The 22,175-nt window shown below is 39.1% G+C and overlaps 2 protein-coding genes across 5 annotated transcripts in view; one reads left to right on the top strand and one right to left on the bottom strand.

Moving 5' to 3' along the window:
• nedd9 (neural precursor cell expressed, developmentally down-regulated 9) overlaps positions 1-7,022 on the top strand; it is a 35,074-nt gene extending 28,052 nt beyond the window's left edge. For all 4 annotated transcript variants that reach the window (XM_029443471.1, XM_029443470.1, XM_029443468.1 and 1 more), the window contains exons 4-7: positions 1,099-1,221; positions 2,821-3,996; positions 4,806-4,895; positions 6,065-7,022. In XM_029443471.1, the coding sequence (XP_029299331.1) occupies positions 1,099-1,221; positions 2,821-3,996; positions 4,806-4,895; positions 6,065-6,607 (1,932 nt within the window). In that variant the 3' untranslated portion in view covers positions 6,608-7,022. The remainder of the gene's footprint in view (positions 1-1,098; positions 1,222-2,820; positions 3,997-4,805; positions 4,896-6,064) is intronic.
• An 8,807-nt stretch (positions 7,023-15,829) lies between these two features.
• smim13 (small integral membrane protein 13) lies at positions 15,830-19,383 on the bottom strand. The gene is made up of 2 exons (XM_029443857.1): positions 18,869-19,383; positions 15,830-17,081 (listed from the first exon to the last, which is right to left on the bottom strand). Exons 1-2 carry the CDS (start codon positions 18,942-18,944, stop codon positions 16,891-16,893), a joined length of 267 nt encoding a protein of 88 aa, XP_029299717.1. The 5' UTR covers positions 18,945-19,383; the 3' UTR covers positions 15,830-16,890.
• Positions 19,384-22,175: the final 2,792 nt, after the last annotated feature.

The raw sequence follows: 22,175 nt of genomic DNA, 5'->3' as shown, positions 1-22,175 counted from the left end.
TATAGACAAAAATGAATGCATACTTGAGGTTCATTACATAACTCCAACATGCTTCAAGAGTTTCAAAAATAATCACATTTTATATTCCTACAAAGCAAATTAATCGAAGGCAATGGGAGGAAAAGTACATCTGGAAATGTGAAAAGTTTAGAGAATGCAAACACACAGCTATGACTCTTTAATTTGTGACCGCTTAAATTGTTTCTTTAATTTTTAAACAAAACCAGTCAGTTTTGTAAAAAAAAAGAAAAAAAGGAAAGTGTCAACTTTTGCTCTAATCCTCCACATTTAAACATTTAAACGACAAAAAAATGTCAGTAGTCAACACAGCAAGAATATTTTGAGACCAATGCAGCAGGTTCCGCATTTCACTCAACCACATATCCTGCAGTGACCTCTTTTTCTCAGAAAGAATCTTTGACAGTAATAGTTTTTGTCCTGTCATCTCCTCTCCAGCCGATGCACACTGCAGTGTAATGGCATGTTGCATTATTTAAAGCAAGTGTAGGTTCTACAAAATAAAAGGCTGCGATGTACCTCAATCAAATAAATGACTTCTCGTCATCAGAACTTATACTCTAAGTAAACCCTGATTTTATTACTCTGTATTTATTCACTTATTTCATCCTTACCTGTACTTTGTTCATTGTGATACAAAATAATTTATTGATACAATTTATAAATAAAACAAGACAAAGAACATGCCGTAAGCATCATGTATTAATCCAATGCTAGTATTTTTAAGTGAGGGTCAAAGGATAAAAACAAAGTCAATAAATAAGTAAAAGTTACATTTAATTGAAACAATCATAACCATATTAAAAGGGAAATATATATTAAATAAGAACTAACTAATTCAAAGGTAGATGAAAGCTGTATGTCATCATAATAGTTCCCCTTAGTCCACTGAATATTAAAATCATACTTCCGAGAACTAGAGATTCAAAAAGAAGCAGAACTTGGTCAACACATGAGCCATTCAAATTGTATTTCAGTTCATATGGTTACAGTGTTCAGTCCATTTCTCCATCTACTATCGGCTATGTGTCTTTGTTTTCTAATAATATATGTTATCCTTCCCTTCTTTTCATGTTTCAGGTGTATGATATTCCACCTGGTCAGATGTTTCCAGGTAGAAACCAAGGAGTCTACGATGTTCCTCCGCCTCAAATGGACCCCAGGACACAAGGCGTTTACGACATCCCTCCCTCTTCACAAGGGGTAAGAGAACATCTAGTAGATCTTCCACCACAACGATCAGTCAGACACTCCGTCAAATAAAGTTTGAATTAAGGAAGTGGTAGCTGCTTAAGTTATTTATTGATACAGTTCATACTATTTCTCTTAATTGTATGCAATAAAAGAATAATACGTCAATTGTTATATTCATGACATTCTTGCGGCGGCACTAAATGAAAGCTTTGCCTGCCAGGAGAGTTTAACCAAAAGCTCCATGAGTAGTTCTGTGTCAAGGATATAACTCTTCTGTTTCCAGACCCTCTCAGATTTCACCAGACTTCCAGGCCTGAGCAGGCATAGAGCCAACAGCTTGTTTGTAATAACCTGAAATATGCTGGGACCTATTATTTGCGTCGTTCTTAATTACAGTTTTGGGGCAGGCTTGTCTAGCTGTAAAGAGTGCATTTCAAGGCTGATGGAAATCACTGACGGGCCTCCATTTGTATTCACCGCAACTGCGCTCCCATCATACTCTGTGCCATGTACGTCACCCTCTCTGCTCAGTCACCTTAGTGGGAGGTTTTTGTGTACTCTGCATTCGACTAATGACTACAGGAAGCACCAAGGCAGAAAAGTTGAGGTTTCAAACTCCAGAAGCCAGAAGGTCTTCTATCTCCCTCCACCTCTAACTGCAATACTACGGTTCAAACAATATCCGGCGAAAAATCCGCTGACATTCAGTGCGTTTTGTTTAAAGTAGACTTCTTCCAGTCAGCTGATTTCTTAAATGTCATGTAAACTGGTTTTCCTGATCGGGGTAAGGGAGTAGAGAAACCTGATTTCCCCAGGTAGATTTCTCTGAGAGAAAGTTGATTTCTTATGTACGTTTAACCGGCTTTCTATAAGTAAAAGATTGCAGACAGGGAAAGTAACAGCAGAGAGACTATTGGATGGAGGGATGCATTGAAAATAATCAGACTGAAACTGTAGCCTCCAAACTAAAAGGTTAGAAATGAGTCGTGAATAATTTATGTTTTGTGAATATTTATACACAATCATGCTATGAGTAAATAAGAACACTGGGCACTTGTACACTCAGATTGACAGTAACCAGGTTACTACAGTGAATGTAAACACGTGTGGTTGTTTGGTACTAACCTAAATTACAAACATACTGCCTGATGAAAAACAGCCTTATGTGGGCAGAATGTAACCACATTCAGGCGCACTGCTGTCAGCCGGTGAAACTGGCAGGAGATGAAGTCCATTTCTCTATAGAGTTCTTTTTTGCATACAACCAAAATAATTGTTAACTTGTCCTTACAATCAGAAAACAAAGAAACAAACAACAGAAACTGTCATGGTTACAGAGGTCGATTATCAGAGAAGTGCGTAAACAAATCCAGTATTCTGAAATATATTCTTCAGTAAGTCCATACGCTTTTTCCATTGTGTGATAAATCATCAATTTCTTCCCTTTTCATCGAAAAAGAAAGTTCTTTGTTTGCAACGTAAGAAGTTACATTTGTGTCTGGCAAATGTTCACCACTCCAATGTCATTTCTTTGTAATAACTAAACACACCGATTGTGCTACATGGTTGTGAATTTGCACTAATGATTGTCCTCGCTTCTCCTCGCAGGTGTACTCGGTGCCTCCCTGCAGGACCAACCCCGCCCTCCAGGAGGGAAACTACGACTTCCCGCAGCCTCTCAAACACAAACAGGAAGGCATCTACGACGTACCGCCACCTGCCCTCACCAAGCCTGCAAAGAGCCCCCAGTCGCATTATGATTTCCCCCCCACTGTGGAGCCTGCTGTTCATCACCCACACCCAAGTACAAACAGCAACGAAGGCATTTACGATGTTCCTCCAACCGCCCTTCATACGGGGGCAGGGTCTCAAAGAGACATATACGACATCCCCCGGGGCATGCAGCCCTCCCAGCACAGAACCTCGCCCGCCGACAGAGACGGGAGCAAAGGCATCTACGACATCCCCGCTCAGGATGCTCGTGCAGTAGCGGATGTGACGGACGGCGTGAACCGCCTGTCGTTCTCCAGCACGGGTAGCACGCGCAGCAGCATGTCCACCTCCTCGTCCTCCACGGGCTCCGGCTCCGATGGCCGCCTCACTCTGGATGTGGACGCGGCCGTGCAGAGGTTGTGCCGCCTGCAGCAGGCCGTGGAGGCCTCAGTCGGGGCTTTGCATTCAATGGCAGCTTCCCCTCACTGGAGGACTTTCCCCTTCATGGAGCGCCACGCTAACGACATCCGCACAGTGCTGGACAGGGTCCGCGCTGCTCTGGGGGACTTTGTTGTGTTTGGCAGAGGCGCTGCAGCGAACGCCACGGCTCTGTCGGACTCCAGCCTACACTGTAAGCTGAGACGGCAGCTGGGACGCCTGGAGGACTCGCAGCAGATCCTCCTGCAGATCTACCAAGTCCTGGAGAACTGCAGCTGGGCTCTGAACGCCCTGGCGTCCTCCAGCAAGCACCACAACAAGAGCGACGACCTGGATCGCTTCGTCATGGTCTCCAGGACTGTTCCCGACGACGCCAAGCAGCTGGCCTCCACGATAGGCAGCAGTGCTGAGCTGCTGTTCAGGCGGACGCACATGGACGGGTCTTTCTCTATCGGGAGCACACCTGACGAGAACATGATCCACCCGCTCACCTCCCCCTCCTCCGATAACGACAACTACGGAGGCCAGACCAAGCCCTTCCCCGTGCCCTCCAGCCAAGACAAAGACAACATGAACAACAGCGAGAAGTGTGTGAAAAGCTGGATGGAAGACTACGATTACGTACATCTGCAGGTAAATCCTCAGAGTGAGAACGAGTCTAGTCTATAAAGGGTTAAGTTTGGTGTGTTTTGTTAAAAATAAGAATTAGCTGCGTATTGGTACTCAATACCGAGGTATCGACCAAAATAACCAGGCTATGGCTGTGGTGCGGGGAAGTGGAGCAAGGTGTATATTGCCGTTAATTCTTCATTGTACAGTTTTTTTTACAGTTATTCAATAAATATTTTTAGAATTCCAACACTTACAAAATGTACTCGCGTAGAAATCATTTGGATGGGGTGGAATGGTGTTGGCGTTTTACGCAACTGAATGCCTCCATTAACATGGGTATTTAATTTAAAAAGGTATCAAATGAAGTACACACATGGAATCTGTATCAGTAAGCGTACTGGTATTGTAATTGTTTTAACAACCCTAAAGACTAAGTGTAGCTTTTAGTCTATTCATTCTCACAGTGCCAGGATGTGGTCCATTTGTGTCGACCACTAGGTCTTTTTTTTTTTTTATACTAACTCTAGAAGACGCCAAAGTCAGAACTGTTTGAATCCTATACATAGGGGCTTTATATATAACCCGTCTAATCTATAAGTGTATATATACTGTATATAGCCACTAAATTAAAGATTCAGTGTTGCAAATGTCATTTCATTTTCAAACCTTTTGGGTTTTTGGGAGATTTTAAGTTTCACTCCTGTATTTGCATTATTTCCATTGACTTTATAGTACAGAGTCTAACTCATGTAGGACGTATCAAAAGGTGAAACCCAGGCTGTGTGAGAACCTTGGAATGCCTCTCCTCATATACTCGTCTTCCTCCACAGGGTAAAGAAGACTTTGAACGTCAGCAGAAGGAACTGTTGGACAAAGAAAACATCATCAAGCAGAGTCAGGTCCAGCTGGGCCAGGAACAGGTGAGCCTCTCTTTCTTACAACACAGTGTTGCAATGGATTCTCTATTATCAATCATACACATTTATGTTTTCATACCATCAGATACGCACAGCTGTTGACCTTTAAGGGTCTCATGGGTGCAGAGACTTTGTGATACAAACAGGGATTCAAACATTTGGACTGTTTTTTAGCAGCCGGATGGCACCTCATAGCCTCATACAAAGACAATAACTAAACTGACTGTTGCAATATTTAGTCATTCAATTTCAAATATTACTTGGAAAAAACCCAAGTTTGCTCCCGTTTTGACTGTTGCAACAAACGATGGTTTTCATTACAGATTCATTTGTAGTTAATTTTCTATGTTTAGTTTAAAACGTCCAAAAAGTATTAAAAGAAAAACAGCCATCACAGCCGCTCAGAAACCTGGAAACAGACAATATTTGGCATTTTTGCTTGGAAAGAACAAATGTGTTATCTACTAATAGTTGGATACAGATTTTCATTTTTGTCCGGCCTATAGCAAAGGACAGAATTTTGATCTGAGTCATATGAGGTCATGCTCTGTGAAAATGCATCTATCTCTGTAAAATCAGAAGGATATGGTACATGTTCAGTGCTGGACAGTAACTAAGTACATTTACTCAAGTACAGTACTTTGTACAATTGTGAGGTACTTGTACTTTACTTGAGTATTTCCATTTTCTGCCACTTTATACTTCGACGCCACTACATTTTGGAGGCAAATGTTGTACTTTTTACTCCACTAGATTTTTTTTATAAATGTAGTGACTGGTTACTTTGCAGATTTAGATTATTAATAGAAAATACAAATCAACTAATAAATGATGACACATCATCATAGATTAAGATACCCAGCAGTATATATAACGATTAGCTCCACTTTTACCAGCTGCAACATTAAAAAGAGATAAAGCATCAATAATAACAATAATAGAATATACATTATTGTGAAATGGGTCATTTTGCTTAATGAGAACTTTTACTTTAGGTACTTTTTCTTTGTACTTTAGTAAAGTTGTGATGCAGGAATTTTACCTTTACCAGTATTTGTGACACTGTGGCATTGCTACTTTTACTTTAGTGAAAGATCCGAGTACTTGTGACACCACTGTACATGTTGACCATCAGGCTCGGACGATAATCTGAATCCTGTTGCCCCTCACAGATTAATCAGTTCAAGAAGCTGGAGCAGGATGTGAGCAAACCCGTGGAGAACGACGTCACGCAGTGGATGTCACTCTCGGGCACAACCTCGGCCTCCCCCTCTGAGTCTTCCTCCACCTTGCCCCCCTCCAAGCAAGTGTGCGCTCGGGACCGCCAGCTGCTAGGCTTCTACTCCGAGCAGTGCGAGCAGCACTTTGTGACGCTCCTCAGCGCCGTGGACGCCTTCTTCGGCTGCGTCAGCGCCGGGCAGCCTCCTCGCATCTTCGTGGCGCACAGCAAGTTCGTCATCCTCAGCGCCCACAAACTCGTCTTCATAGGAGACACTCTGTCCAGGCAGGCCTCAGTGCCCGAGGTGGCCAACAGGGTGATGAACTCCAGTAACGTGTTGTGTGACTTGTTAAAGACGGTGGTGGCCGCCACTAAAACGGCCGCCCTGAACTACCCGAACACAGCTGCCATCCAGGAGATGGTGGACAGAGTCACTGATCTCTCGCACGACGCTCAGCAGTTCAAAGAACAGTTGCTGCAGTTGTCCAACTTGTGATTTTCAACAGACTCTGTGTACATTAATCTTTACATAAATATATATATATTTACAGTATATATATATTATATATATTGCTCTTCATCTTTAAGTTTTGGATGTTGTAAATAGTCTCTGTTCTGTAAATATTTGCTCTATTTTTGTGTAGATTTGTTTTATATTATGGTATGAATATATATGTAGCTGCAGTATTGGTGTCTCTGTAGGATTATGTAGACATTTTTCATAACATTCCTGTCACATATTATGAAGCACCTTATGAGATGTCCTGTGTTTTTCATGTTTGGCCTGTAGAGTGTCGTTGATGTGTCTTACTGCTGGGTGTGACAGTAAATCTCCCTGTAAATGATGTTAATGTCGATATGTGTGTGTGTGTGGAGCTCTCCACAAAGTAAAGGATTGTTCTTAAACCCTGTGACTGTGTCCTTTAATGTCTCTGACATAACAGATTTGCTTTAGTAAAAGAGAAATTCCCAAGAGAGCAGAATACTTAAATAAACAAAGTCAGAAGAAGAAAGTTATATACTTTTACTTGGTTTTAAAATGTGACTTGGATGTTAGGAAAGGTCAAAGTATAATTCAAGCAAAATGGGGTTTTTGGATGAAAGCCACAAGGCAATCCTAATTAATTTCTATAAATATTGATTTATAGTAATGAGAACATTTCATATTCCCCTCACATAAATGTCATCATGTCAGGTTGAACTCTTTTCATTGGCCATTATGGGACACTGAAATTCAAAATAATATAAAGCTTTGCATTTTTGTTTTCTTTGCCGGAGCCTGATGAAGACCATGAAACAAAATTGATTATCAATCAAGTTCTATTTTCTAGCTTTTTTTCCCCATAGCTTTCAACCATATCTCATGGTCTTCATCAAATCCAGTATGAACTTGTCGTCATCAGACGGTGTTTGCTCAGTTTTCATGTCAAGCTGTTGGAAAAAAAGTGAGTTAGTGGACATTGAGTCGAGATCCTTTTTTTCTATATATTTTTAGCAAGGTCAAGAATTAACTTTATTGCTCAAATAAAAAAAATTATATGATTATTTTTCCGGTGCTTTCGACTGCATCTCATGGTCTTCATCAATGGATAGTGTTTGCTTTTTGTTAAGTGTCATGTCAAGCTCCAAAACAAAAAAGTAAGTGAACCTTGAGATTTATTTTCTGCCAAACTACTATTTCCAAGGCTTAAAAATATAACATGTGTATGTTTATTTTTTCCAAGGCTTTCAACCACATCTCATGGTCTTCATCAGTTTATGGAGTTCACAAGTGGACCTTGAGTCAAATTCAAGAATGAACTTTAATGCTCGCATTCCGAACTGAACTCCATTAGCTGATGAAGACCACAAGTTGCGGGTGAAATCCTCGAGAAAAATAAATATACAGGCTTTATATGCAATAAAATAATTATTTTTCTCTGGAGCTGGAGATGATACTAAGCATGGATGAAGACCATGAGATGCAGCTAAAAGATCCAGAAAGACCAAACAGATAACAGATTTTCTATTCAGATTATCTATTTAGTTGCTTCTGGCAAAAAGTGAGAAGTGGACCTTGAGTGAGCTCTTTAAGTTTGGCTGATGGCAACGTTTCAGACACTGAATTTACAAGAAGAGTTCATTTGTCCAAAGCAAATAAAAATTGCCAGCTTGAGGTTTTTTCATGCTTTAACTGTGGTCGCCCAACGTCTTGTCAAATTCAATCACATCATTGTGGACGCCTGCGGGATGTTTCTGATTTCAAGTCATATGTGATCAGAGTTAGCTGTACCCTCTAATCTTAAGAAGGGGGTCCGGTAAAGATGGCTGCTGGATAAAGTGCCTCTGCCAAATAATTCTTCACTTTGCTTGCAGAACATTAGATATGACACATGGAGAATAATGAGGGGCAACTAAAGGAGGCTACATAATGTTCTCTGGACCGTGAGAAACATGTTGTTCCAGAGTGACACGATCAGCTGCAGCACATTTTCTCTGGTTCAAAGTGTAGTGAATTGATAAAATGTACAGAAACGGCCTCCTGGGAACATAAAGTTGGAGCATTGGGTGTGTACAAATAACTGTCTGTAGGATAGAACTAACAGCCTGTGTTCACCTGTCCCTCTTTCATTATAAGCCGAGTGAAATATGGTCTATGCCTGTGGAGAAGGTGCTGCTTTATAGATAGATTGATGAGTGAAGAAGAAGAGATGACCGCAATGAGACTTCAGCTAAAAATCTCATTAAAAATCCTTCGAGCTCACACAGACTGGTTCTTACAAACAATCCAACTGGTTTTATTATTCACTGCATCCCACTCTGAGCTCTCCAGGGAGATAAGAAAGAAGGAAATTTGCAATGACTTTTAAAAAGGGTTCCCATTTAACAAACTGCAGACAGAAACGGTAAATCAGGAGACGTCAGGTCCATTTTACAAGTCTGTTTTAAATATGTTCTTTGCTAAGTGAAGTTGAGAAAAAAAAGATTTTTAAAGCTGGCTAATATGGCAATAATGTCAATGTTTTTCAGATATTTTCAGTTTTATTGATTGTAAATCAACAGATAGAAAGGTGAAATGCCTTAATTGCGTGCGTTTTTAGTCTGATTATTTCATAAAAAAAGATCCTATATACTGTAATACACAAGACTAAGAGTGGAAAGAAATGCTAGTCACTACATTTTGGAGGCAAATATTGTACATATTACTCCACTGGATTTATTTGATAGCTTTAGTTACTAGTTACTTTACATCCATACATCCATACATCCATACATCCATACATCCATCGTCTACCGCTTATCCGGGGTTGGGTCGCGGGGGCAACAGCTCCAGTAAGGAACCCCAATCTTCCCTTCTCCGGGCCACATCCGCCAGCTCCGACTGGAGGATCCCGACGTTTTCCCAGGCCAGTGAGGAGATATAGATAAGATAATAGATAATAGGAACGAAGATCGACCGGTAGATCGAGAGCTTGGCCTTCTGGCTCAGCTCTCTTTTCGTCACAACGGTGCGGTAAAGCCACTGCAGTACCGCCCCCGCTGCTCCGATTCTCCGGCCAATCTCTCGCTCCATCGCCTCCTCACTCGCGAACAAGACCCCAAGGTATTAGAATGGGTAAGGGCTCAGTCCCTACCCGTAGTATGCAATCCACCGGTTTCCTGCTGAGAGCCATGGCCTCAGATTTGGAGGTGCTGATCCTCATCCCAACCGCTTCACACTCGGCTGTGAACCGATCCAGTGACTGCTGAAGGTCACAGACCGATGATGCCATAAGGACCACATCATTTGCAAGGAGCAGCGATGAGATCCTCAGGTCCACCGAACTGCAACCCCTCTCCTCCACGACTACGCCTCGATATCCTGTCCATGAAAATCACGAACAGGATTGGTGATAAAGCGCAGCCCTGGCGGAGGCCAACATTCACTGGGAACGAGTCCGACTTACTGCCGAGTATCCGGACACAACTCTCGCTTTGGGCGTACAGGGATTGGATGGCCCTCAGTAGTGACCCCCCCCACCCCATACTCCCGCAGCACCTCCCACATGTATCACCCGGGAGACCCGGTCATACGCCTTCTCCAGATCCACAAAACACATGTAGACCGGGTTGGGCGTACTCCCAGGCCCCCTCCAGGATCCTTGCGAAGAGTGAAGAGTTGGTCCGTTGTTCCACGACCAGGACGGAATCCGCATTGTTCCTCTTCAATCAGAGGTTCGACTACCGGCCGAACCCTCCTTTACAGTACCTTGGAGTAGACTTTACCAGGGAGGCTGAGAAGTCTGATACCCCTGTAGTTGGCACACACTCTCTGGTCCCCCTTTTTGAATAGGGGAACCCCCACCCCGGTCTGCCACCCCCTAGGCACTGTCCCAGACTTCCACGCAATGTTGACGAGGCGTGTCCACCAAGACAGCCCCTCAACACCCAAAGCCTTCAGCATTTCTGGACGGATCTCATCAACCCCTGCGGCTTTGCCACTGTGGAGTTATTTGACTACCTCAGTGACTTCCATCAGGGAAATTGACGATGATCCCTAGTTATTTTATGTTGTATTAATAATCCAAATCTGTAGTTACTTTACAGATTTGGATTATTAATACAACATAAAAACTAATATATGATATATCAGGTTAAGCTACCAAGCAGCAAAGTAATTAATATTAGCTCCACTTTTACCAGCTGCAACATTAAAGTAATGAACACATTAATGCATCAATAATTATAATCCAGTAATATAATATATATAATTCTGAAATTGGCAATTCTGCATAATGGGTACTTTTACATTTGATACTTTTAAGTATATTTCATGCAGGACCTTTATTTGTATTAGTTATTTTAACTTATTTTACTAAATCAAAGATCTGAATACATCTTCCACCACTGTATCTCAGGACAAATTTGGGCTCTGAACAAATGAGTAAAATATCTTTTAGCTGATTAATGCCTGACACCTGTGGATGTATTGTTGAACCAAATAGTTATTTTAGTCCTGGTACCTCTAATAGATCCACTTGGGCTAGAACGCACAGTTCTTCTGCTTCTGTGTGTGTTATGTCAACGGGGACAGCGTGCCAAACATCTCATAAATTGCTGTCTTTGGTTCACCACAATTGCACAGCTACGCAAGGTGCTGCAGACACACAGAGCTGAAGCGGCATTTTGCTGAATCCCCTGGAGCAGTTGTCTCCACCACGCTCTCCGATGAGATACCGTCTAGTCGGGCCGAGGAATAGCTAGCAGGTGTTCGGACTGCTGAGGTGGAAATTTAGCAGTGACATACAAGAGCAGCAGCTATCAAAAAGTCAGCTGTTCACCTGTCTGTTGAGTGTACAAACAGTGAAAGGTCATTGGAGAGGTAATGTGTAATCCCTACAGCCGGCAACAGGAGCAAAGCTGGACTCTTGCTGTGTATATGGAGGAGAGAGCTTGAGAGTCGATGTCATTTCCTTGGTTCACCACAATCATTTCCTGTAAAGTATTTGCAGGCTCTGAAATTACAGCTTCTCTGCTCAGAAGGGCCTCTCAAAAGCTGCCCCAGCTGCAGGCACAAACGTACTCTGAGGGAGAGGTAGCATCATTAGGATGAGTTAAACTACCAGTGAAGGTTTGCCTCAAAGTCAATTTACTGTAAGGGTGGCATCTTAATTTTCTGCATGTGTTTCCAGTACATGATGGATGAAGTGAATTCTCAACATTTGAGTCATACCGCAGTGAATTGCAGCAATTAATACACATTTCTTCTTTGCATGTAATAAGATTCATGCTCTTGCAGTGATGGAGGAAGTACTACAGTAGCACTACATTGTAGAAATACTCTGTTACAAGTACTGTACTAGTTTTTTGATGTCCTTGCACTTTACTTGAAATATTACAGTTTTTGATACTTTTTACTTCTATTCCACTACAATTCAGAGGCAAATATTGTAATTTACAATACTTTAAAGTGATGTACACATTATTGCATCAATAGGCTAATCATATAATCCAATAATATACATTATTCTGAAATAGGACTTCTGCATAGTGAGTTTTAGTGCTTTAAAGTATGTTTTGATGCTAAAACTGTTGTACATTTTAAATGCGCAACTTGTATTTGTAACACAGTATTTATGTGGTATTGCTACTTCTACTTAAGTACAGGATCTGAGTCCTGCTTCCAACATTTATTACATTTAATTATAAAATTAAATTAGGTTCTTTAACATATTATTAAAGAACCAAAGTTAAAGTACTCATGACGAATTTTAGCCCGTATCAGAATGTTATTGGATTACAATTATTGATTCATTCATGCAAGTATGATTTTAATGTTGCAGCTGGTAAAGGTGGAGCTAAATTAACTAATTAATATGCTGCCGGATCTTTAATAATGAATCATAATTTTTTGTTATTATATTTAGTTTTTAATAATAATAAGTAAGTACAACTGTCAGTGCAGTAAAAATGACAATATTACCCACTGAAATGTAGCAGAATATGAAAACACTCACTTGTTCTTGGTGCTTTATTTCTTCCTAACTGCAAATAGAGGAGAAGTTTGTTGTTGCAGTCGTGAGTGACATGATAATTTGTTTCACAAGAGCTGACTGACACAGAAAAGAGGTTTAAAAAACCCACAATCTCTGAGGAAATTCAATACATTTGAACTTTAAAAAGTTTCCTTATTGTTGAGTCAATTTATTCCTCTCGGCCTCGCTGTGCTGCATGTTTACATTCACAATCGTTTGCATACTTGAGTCGCATTAAGTACGAGCACTTTGGGAATAAGCTAATGACCCCCGAGCTGAAATGGATTAAGCTTTGTCAAAGACTAAAAAGGTATTTTAAAGCTAGACAGACTCGTATTAAATTATACATGCAGTAGATTAATTCATTGCATTGACTTCTGCAGCAGTAATTAATGGAAGCAATCAGCCAGCAGAGCTTAAAGGGTTCAGAGACCAGTAAGCAGAAGAGTCAGCGCATGTGTGTTAGTTTTATGTTCAGTATTTTATGTTAAGCATTTTATTGTTGTATCTTTTAGAATCAGTTTCGGTCTATGAATTACACAAAAAAAGAAAAAACACCTGCACTGTTTGTTGCAGAAAAAAATAAACTTCATGAATCCTTCAATGATGAAAACTGGGTAAATAAAATATTAAAAATAATTAGTGTTGATTAGTTATATTTTCCTTTTTGTCTTCAAATTTGATGGTCATTAAAATTGTTTTATTTCAGACTGGTTTTAAGTTAAAAATCAAAAAAAGATCCAGGTCATGGATTTTATTCTTTATCCATGTAGATTCATACAAATTCTAATTGCATCTTAAGGCCCTGTCACACATATCCGTATGACAGAAATGTATGCCGGCGCATATGAAATATCGGCAATAGGTTGATATAAATTAAGGGTAAGTTGTGATCGTTTGAAGGACGCAGACGTTACGCCGAACACGCCAGACACACGGCCCTGTCACACAGCTCCGTCTGGCAGAAACATGCCGGCGTATATGAAAATTAGCTAAAAATGTGTCAGAGTCCAAATACTTCCAACTTTTCCACAGAGGTGTTGTAGCTGACGCATACATAACATATACATAACAAATTATTATACGTATGTCAAACATTGATAGCGTATCACTTACTTATTTAAAACGTATCAGAGCGTCTGGCCAACGGAGCTGGAAAAGTGCCATCTGGTTCACGTCATGCTGATGCTGGAGAACAGCTAACATGCTGAACGCTAGCTGTACTGTAGAAACACGTTTAATAAGTTACTCCGTCGTCAGGCATCATCTTAACATAGGGTAGGAATAGAGTATCCACTTGTTATCAATAAACTGGCTGTAGGATTCACCGTCAGCCGACGTAGCCTATATCTAACGTACCTCTAACGTATTCACGTAGGTATTCACGTAGGTATTTACGTAGGTAAGTATTCACATACTGTATTACGTAGGTAAGTATTCCGTATTCACGTATGTCTAACGTCACGTAACGTCTGCATATCTTATGAAGCACACGTCGGGTACGTCCGGTAATTTTGAACATGCTCAAAACATCAGCGTTCAACAACGCACCCCAGCGTAACACAGTGAGCTCTTAACGAATACTACTTGTACCTTACCTTATATCTACGTACACCAGCGTGTCGCAGATATTTTGTATACACCATATTTTTGTATACGTTATGCATTTGTTGGGCATTCGTCTGATACATTTTGTATGAGTAAGTGATACGATATCAATAGGTTAGACATGCGTATCTGTATATGTTCACCTTTCCGATCCGATGAAAAGTTGGACGTATTTGGACTCTGACAAATTTTCATATGCGCCGGCATATGTTTCTGTCATACGGAGATGTGTGACAGGGCCTTAAAGGAGTTACGTAATTAAGATACACAATAAATGTAATTGTAATCAGTTACTGAGAAAAAATATGGTATTAAATGAGTTACTTATCACATCTGTTGTGATCAAAAACAGATATATTCTTTTTGGTACAAAGCTTATATGGAGAATAACAAACAGTCATTCTGTTGCTCTGTTCCAATCTTAATTTAAGTTTTATTGAAGAACTTTAAATTACATTTGGACAGTAAGTGTTGAGCACTGCCCAGTTTAAACACATTTGTTAGAATAGTAATCAAATGTAATAAGTTACACTCTGATGTAAGTAAGTAATTTAATAGTAGCATAACTTATTACATTTTTAATACGGTAACTAGTTATCTAACTTATTACATTGCAAAAGTAACCTTTCCAACACTGCAAACACTGAACAGACTATAGATTGTGTAGCATGTAGCATGTAGCATGTAGCTCAGTTGTTAAGTGTTTCCTTTAAGCTGTGAGTGTAGTTTGTCAGGGTGCTGTTTTCTATCAGCGCCGTACTGCCACCTTGTGTTTAAACTCTTAGGATGTCAGGGGAAAATGAAAATACTATTTCAGCAATGAGATTTTACCAAGCTGGGAAACTGAATGCTTTAGCTCACAACAAAGTCATTCAGGAGGAAACAAAATGACATTTCTATCCGTCTGTACAAACCACAAGACACCAGCGTTGTGCACAAAGTCCGCCTGGAGAAACATGTCTGATAGAGTTCCTCTTTTACTCTTTTACCAAAAGAAACACATCATTTTGTCCCACAATTCGTTGCGGCAGCAACATACGGCCGTCACTGTTTAATGTACATTATGGATCAATAGAAAACATCCTTCTTAGGAGGTGTGATTCTGTTCGGACAGGAATCCTTACTTATATTGTACATCACTGAGTTTGTCACTGTACTCATGCGTTTCAATGAGTTATAAATAAAGTTGCTTGAAGTGAACAAATGGAGTTGTTTCCATCGAGGTAAAAGTGTAGTGGACGAGTGTAGATTGATGAAGGGGAATAATTATTTACACAATGATAGCATGAAGCTGCGACAAATACCAGAACGTGAAAAATGTGAAGGGGTCTGAATACTTTCTGAATGCGGTGTAGAATGAGGCAGTTTATTAGGGCTTCAACTGACGATTATTTTCTTTATCGATTAATCGCTCGGTCTATAAAAGTCAGAAATGAGTGAAAAACATCCCTCCCAGTTTAGTCCAAGCAGGTGATGTCTTGTTTCCTCATTCCAAAACCAAGAAGTATTCATTTGAATCTCTACAGTTGAAGTATTTTGTATGTTTATAGCCATTATAAAAAAGTACTTTGAACCATTTATCACATTTCCAAACCATAAAAAAACACAACAGGTGCTCGTTATATTTATGGCATTATTTATTTGAAGCTCCACTGAAGAAAATAAATCACTGCTGATAAAAAGGTGCAAGACTTACATGAGTTTAACCTGGAGGGAGAATATTACATAAATATGAATTAGGTCAGCTTTGATTTGCCTTGTAATGGAAACAAAGCTCCTGTCGGCTATACAAAAAGGAGGCCATGTGACAAACAGTGGATGCCATCTAGACAGGCACTGGTGCAGACAGAGGCACAGGGAGCCGGAGGGTTCGGACACCGCTCGGGCAGCAGGAAGCCTTCTTTCATTGCCTCTAAAGATAAGGTAATAATGTTTAGAACTGCTTCTGAACACAAACATTTCCGTGAAGTATAAATCCTTTTTTTTTTCTAAAAAGAAGGAAAAGTTACATGGTCACATTTTACACAACTGGAATTAAGTTATTTATAGTGAGACCGTTTGCACCTCACGGATTGTACTCCATCATACGCAGAGTATAATGTGCGGGAAACAACTAAACGACAGCATAAACATTCCTTTCATTGTACTTTGTTAAAGAAAATATAATCGTCAGTTGTACAAATGACTGTCAGTTTATCTTCAGTTGTTGAAATGACGCAGACGAGCTCATATTTTACACCGCCTACTTTCTTCAAAGAAGAAACATTAAGAGAATTAACACATCTTTTTGTGTAGTGGCGCATCCTCTGATACTTCATAAGGGTGGCAGGAAGCAGCGTGGCCGCTCGTGAAAGCTGGCCGTCACTATTGCAGGAGGAGCGCAAGTGGAGCCCCAGACTGCTGCTCAGAACATAATTAAACTTAATGAACAGGTGACATCAAGAAATGGACAGTAATGGCTTTTCCCTTTGAAACCAGGAGATCTGCCTGGTCAGTTTAAAGTGTCTTGGTGAAGAGGAGGGCTGACTACTGAGTGTCCACAAGGTCCTTGTGTAGTGTAGAGCGCAGGGTCAGTGGGAAGTACCTCTGATGATCACACATGGCGTTTGTAGAGGGCTGACGAGCAGTCACGGTGCCAGAGGGGTCGTGAGGGATACACAGTGGCAGTGTGGATGATCTACGAAGTGCTTTCTGGAGAGGCGACTCTTTGGCGTGCGGTCCTGGGCCTACTTCGTATCGGGGCGTTCGCTGTACGTTCGCTCTTGGTTTCGGATGGCTGCGTTTCGGCCGGAGGGGTGCTGGCGTCCCCGACAAGTTCACGCAGGAACTTGAACTTAGACAGGAAGAGCTGCCAGACTACATACCAACCTGAAGAACAAAGAAGGGAAAATTACAATATATTATTATTATCTAGACATATTATAGGAACTCCTAAAACAACAGGTGCCCTTCATGTAGTAACAAGATAATTTGAGTGACAGGAGTAAGACATGTTTTTCTGAAAAATAAATGTACACATACTTCGGCAATAAAGCGAAGTTTGATTGAGAAGATCTTTGACCCCATCCAAACAAAGATGGCAGCCAGAAATGACACCACCTTACTAAACTTGTACAACATGTACAACATTTGTACGCAAAATGTGTCTGTGTTACTTATATTCTATATCTCTATATGTTATTTATATTGTACAAAATGAGCAAGGAGACATTTACAGCTCCCTGGATAGAGTTTGAAAATGGGTTAAAAAATTGCTTTTAATATTTTATTTTAATCCAGATGGACAAAACAGCAATAATGGAAAATAAAGTAAATTTACTAAATTCACTTAACTTCATAGCTCCACTCCACTACATTTCAAAGGCCAATATTGCACTTTTTATTCGACTTAATTTATTGGATAGTTACTAGTTACTTTTCAGATTCATATTTTAAATACTAAACAATTTATCAGTTAATAAAATATGATGCAGTGTTATAGATTAAACAAACCAACAGCATGTAAAGCCACCAATAAGAACATATATATAACATACAATTACATACAATAATGATCCAATAATATGTTTATACAACACTAACAGGGGGCATTCTGCATAACGAGTACTTTTACTTTTGGTACTGATACTTTAGGTACATTTTGCTGATAATTATTCTGTGATTTTATTGAAGTAACATTTTGAATATTTTTAAGTGTTGTACTTATACTTTAGTAGTTAATGTGTATACTTCTTCCACCACTTCTTTACGGATTCTGGAAAGACTTTCAAAACAATTACGTTTTTCAAAGATGGCTGGGTATTTATCTTTTAGGACAAACAAAACAGCTGCTCAGCTCTGGAACTGGTACCAATAATAATAATCTACATTAAGAGGCACACACCTTTTACATGACCCATCTTTCCCTGCTCCACCTACACATGATTATGTGGATCAGGTCTGTCCAGTTAAAAGCTAATCAAGTGCAGGCAGAGGAGGGAGGTATGAAAACAAACAGTTCTGTATGCGGCAGAGGAGCAGCCATGGTTATGTTCTGACTTCAGACTCCTCCTCTGCGCATGATAAAAATAGATACTCCTTACTGAAATCGAAACTTGCCGGTCAAAGACATTCAATACACTCTGACTTGTCATACAAGCCAACTTTACAGGAATAGTTAGACATTTAGGGGGAAACCGTTATACTAGTCCTATAAGAGATCAGCCAATTTCTAATGTGTTATTGCAGCCTCCCTTCTTAATAATAATGACACATTAACGATACCAGCAATGCATGTTTTTCTAGGTCAAGATAAAAATCTTGTTAGATTAAATTTTATAGCCTGCTGATGTTTTTTTCTGCTTAAAACGTACGTCCTCAAATTTGCAGGCAAGATAGTTCTTTTTTTCTCATCTCCAGGCATTGATATCTCCACAGTCGTAGGACGGATTGTTACCATTCAAATTGCATTTTAAACGCCCATGTCCCTTCATTTGTTTGCAACTTTATAGCACCCTGGGAATATAGGGATGACCCTCTTATGAGCTAGCCGTTTTGTGCCCTTACTAACTAACACAATAAAGCCTCATTGTTACAGCAGTCAAATAAGTTAGAGAATGACTTAGAAAGTTAGCTTGTTTTGCAACTTATCAATATTATATTTCCTTTTAACTCACCAAACAGCATGAAGAGGAGCGCACAGACAAGTGTGGCCACAATGACCAGCAGTGTGAGCCCGACACTTTGCCACATCTTAGCTGGACACTTGAGAGCAACAACAGCATAAGGAGTTAGCTGCCTGCGGTGTATGTTCTGCTTTACACCACACAAAACGTAGCTAGCTAGTTTGTTTAGCCGTCTGGCAGCTGAGTTAGACAGCTAGAGAAAAAACAAACAGCAACACATCGCACACCAGGTTGTTTGCTAGCGTCCGGCTGTGGCTAGCTAGTTGGCTAGCAGGTTGTCAAACGTAACCGCTTTAGTTTCACAAACAGACTTTAGCATGAGCTAACGTTAGCTGATCAGAGCAGGGTAAAGTCCTTATTCTGTGTACTACATAACTGCAACATGTATTAAATAGTTATTATCACAGACACAAGCAGACAAGTAGCTACAGTAACTGGGTTAAGACAACAAAATCAGCGTCAGAAAACTCAAACTGCGCATGCGCAAAATACATTTGACTTCTGGGTAGTGAAGTTGCTGTTCTTCTATGCGTCGTAGTAAAGTTACATAAACGTGTATAAAGATAACACAGGTAATAATTATATCGTCCAAGTTTTTAGTTTAAGTTCAGTTTGTATCAGGTAAGACTTAAGACTTTTCAGTTTGCCAATTACATTTTGGACTAGTTATCCTTATCTTGCCCTGCATTGATCAGATGTATAATATTAGAATAAAAGTAAAAAAATCAGCCTAAAAGGTTGCAAACACACGTTACTTAGATACTTGATTATAAACATTGTTCTATTGTTATCCACGTTACACCAGAGCCACATTATATGTCAATCATTTCTTAAACATTATTGACCAATAATATATGTGTAGATATAATTATGCATACACAAATATAAATGAAAAACAATCAAAAGCAATATCACTCGCTTCGTTGTTATCGAAATTGTTCCGGAATGCATAAAAATATTTCACATCAATTGTGAAACGTTGTAAATAAATATTTTTATAAATATGATATTTTGTTATCAAACAAACGTTTTGGTCAGTCATACATTTTTCTGTTGTTAATATGAGGAGAACAAAACCATGTGCTCAGAAAAAAGAAATGTCTTCACTAAGGAAACTAACAAAGCAATGTTGGACCAAAACGAGCAGTTAAAAATAGGTACTAATGATTCTATTTCAGATTTACAAAATGTGCATAAAGGAAGAACATCTATATATTTAGTTTGTCTTCCACCTTGTAAATTTCCCCAATTAACATATTTTGATGTAACTTAATTCCACAATGCACGAAAGTGCTATTGCATGTATTTGTAAATCCAGCAGGGGGAGTCATTATCAAACGTCTGCAACCTGGTGAATTGTTTTCAAGTAAGAAATCCCTCATCAAGGAAAGCTGTTTTGTGCATCTGATGTCTTCTTTTATTCTGACACTTCACACTTCACAGCCCAAGAGCAACTACAGATTTTCCACAAGTACTCTCATTATCAGCTCAGGTCCTTTTGAACTGGACTGTGGGAAGCTCCCACCTTTTTTGTTACTCACTCTGCATTTAAACAATATTTAAATCAGAATTTGAAGTGGATAAAGTAGTCAAGAAATATATTATCTGGAGATATGTGTGTTTCCAGGGGTGTTAGAAGTACTCTTTAATAAAAGTAGAAATAGCGAAGTCTTAAAATACTCCTATTGCATGCCTATTTAAAGTATCAAAAATAAAAGTACTCATTATGCAGAAGTGTTAAATTAATATAGAATATTATATTAATCTGTTTTTATCACTAGCAATTACATGTAAGAACATTTGGATGTTTTAGTTGGGAAGTAACATGGCGCCGATTTGAGATACTTTGTATTCTACTGGGTCGATTAGTAGTATAGTGCTGCATATATATTTATATATTATATAAATGTTGTGTAAAATCTCCTTCTGAAATGCAGTGGAATAGAAGTGTAAAGTATCAGACCATAGAAATACTCAAGGAGAGTACAATTATCTCAAATTGTACCTTTACCACAATACTGAGTACATGTACTTAGTTACTTTCCATCACTGTATGTTTGAATGGTAGAGCAGAAAGTAAGCTGTGTGCCGCTGTGTCCCCTTCATGCTGTTGTAAATTAACAACACTGCTGAGGAATTGCAGGACGTGAGGAGAGCTGAGATGTTTTTGTAAATGGTGAATAATGCACAAATTAAAGGAGCTAACAGGACGGCATTTCACTGGAGTTGTACCTTGTACGACTTTAGGAGACAAATAAAATTGATTGTGTTGTAAAAGTAAAGGAAGTGTATTCCAGTTCATGTCACCCTATCATTTACTCTCATTCTTCATATGAACTCTAAGAAAAGCACCTCATGTACTAACTTGTGGGTTTGCAGTGGAGTGCAACCTTTGCACATACACACGCCTCAGTATTTGCATATTATGCTTCGGCATGGTGAGTACATGAGTCATTCTTCAAGATGCCAAAGTATAATTAGAACAGTGTGTATAGCCTCCGTTTGGTATAAAGGTTTTCACCTACTAGATTATTATTCTCAGGTTTAGGATTGTTAATTTTAAAGTTTAACGCTGTTATAACAGATATTTCTAGAATAATATCGTATTAACTGAGACTGGAAACAATGCGACAATGTGAATGATGGCTTTACAGAGCTTTTTATAGTGGTAGTTGAATTTTTATAGTATTTATAAAACATGTTATAAGGAGGCTCAAGGTGCTGTACAAAGAGTTAAAACAATAGAATACAGATTTAAAACAATAAATATAAAAGATGAATATATAAATAAAAAAGAAAAATTATATAAAAGAGTAAAATAAAAAAAGTATGTCATTTTTATCTAGGCTTTTAAATAATAATAATAATAATAATAATAATAATAATAATAATAATAATAATAATAATAATAATAATAATAACAATAATACAAATTATAATAATTCAAATATATATATATATATAATTTAAAAAAAATTTAAAACAATATCTGGGGCATTCCTTAAAGAGTGAATACTGGATTTACATTGATCAGCTGGACACAAACACAAGTAAATGGCATTGTTGCGCTGTAGACAACTAAATAAACAATTGTTTCCTAATAAGTTTGCTATATCAACCTAAACATGTCAATGCTGTATTCACAGCGTTCTGCTGTACACAAGTGACGAAACAATCAGCCGGTTTAAGAACAGAGAGAGCTGACCTGGTTTTCAAAAAAGGCGTTAAAGATCTTATCTGATGCAACAAACTGCTCCTCACAGTTTAGCTGGAACAACAATCAGATTCAACATAAATT

Source organism: Cottoperca gobio, chromosome 11, assembly GCF_900634415.1.
Source record: "Cottoperca gobio chromosome 11, fCotGob3.1, whole genome shotgun sequence".
Taxonomy (NCBI): domain Eukaryota; kingdom Metazoa; phylum Chordata; class Actinopteri; order Perciformes; family Bovichtidae; genus Cottoperca; species Cottoperca gobio.
This window is presented reverse-complemented; position numbering and strand designations above follow the sequence as displayed.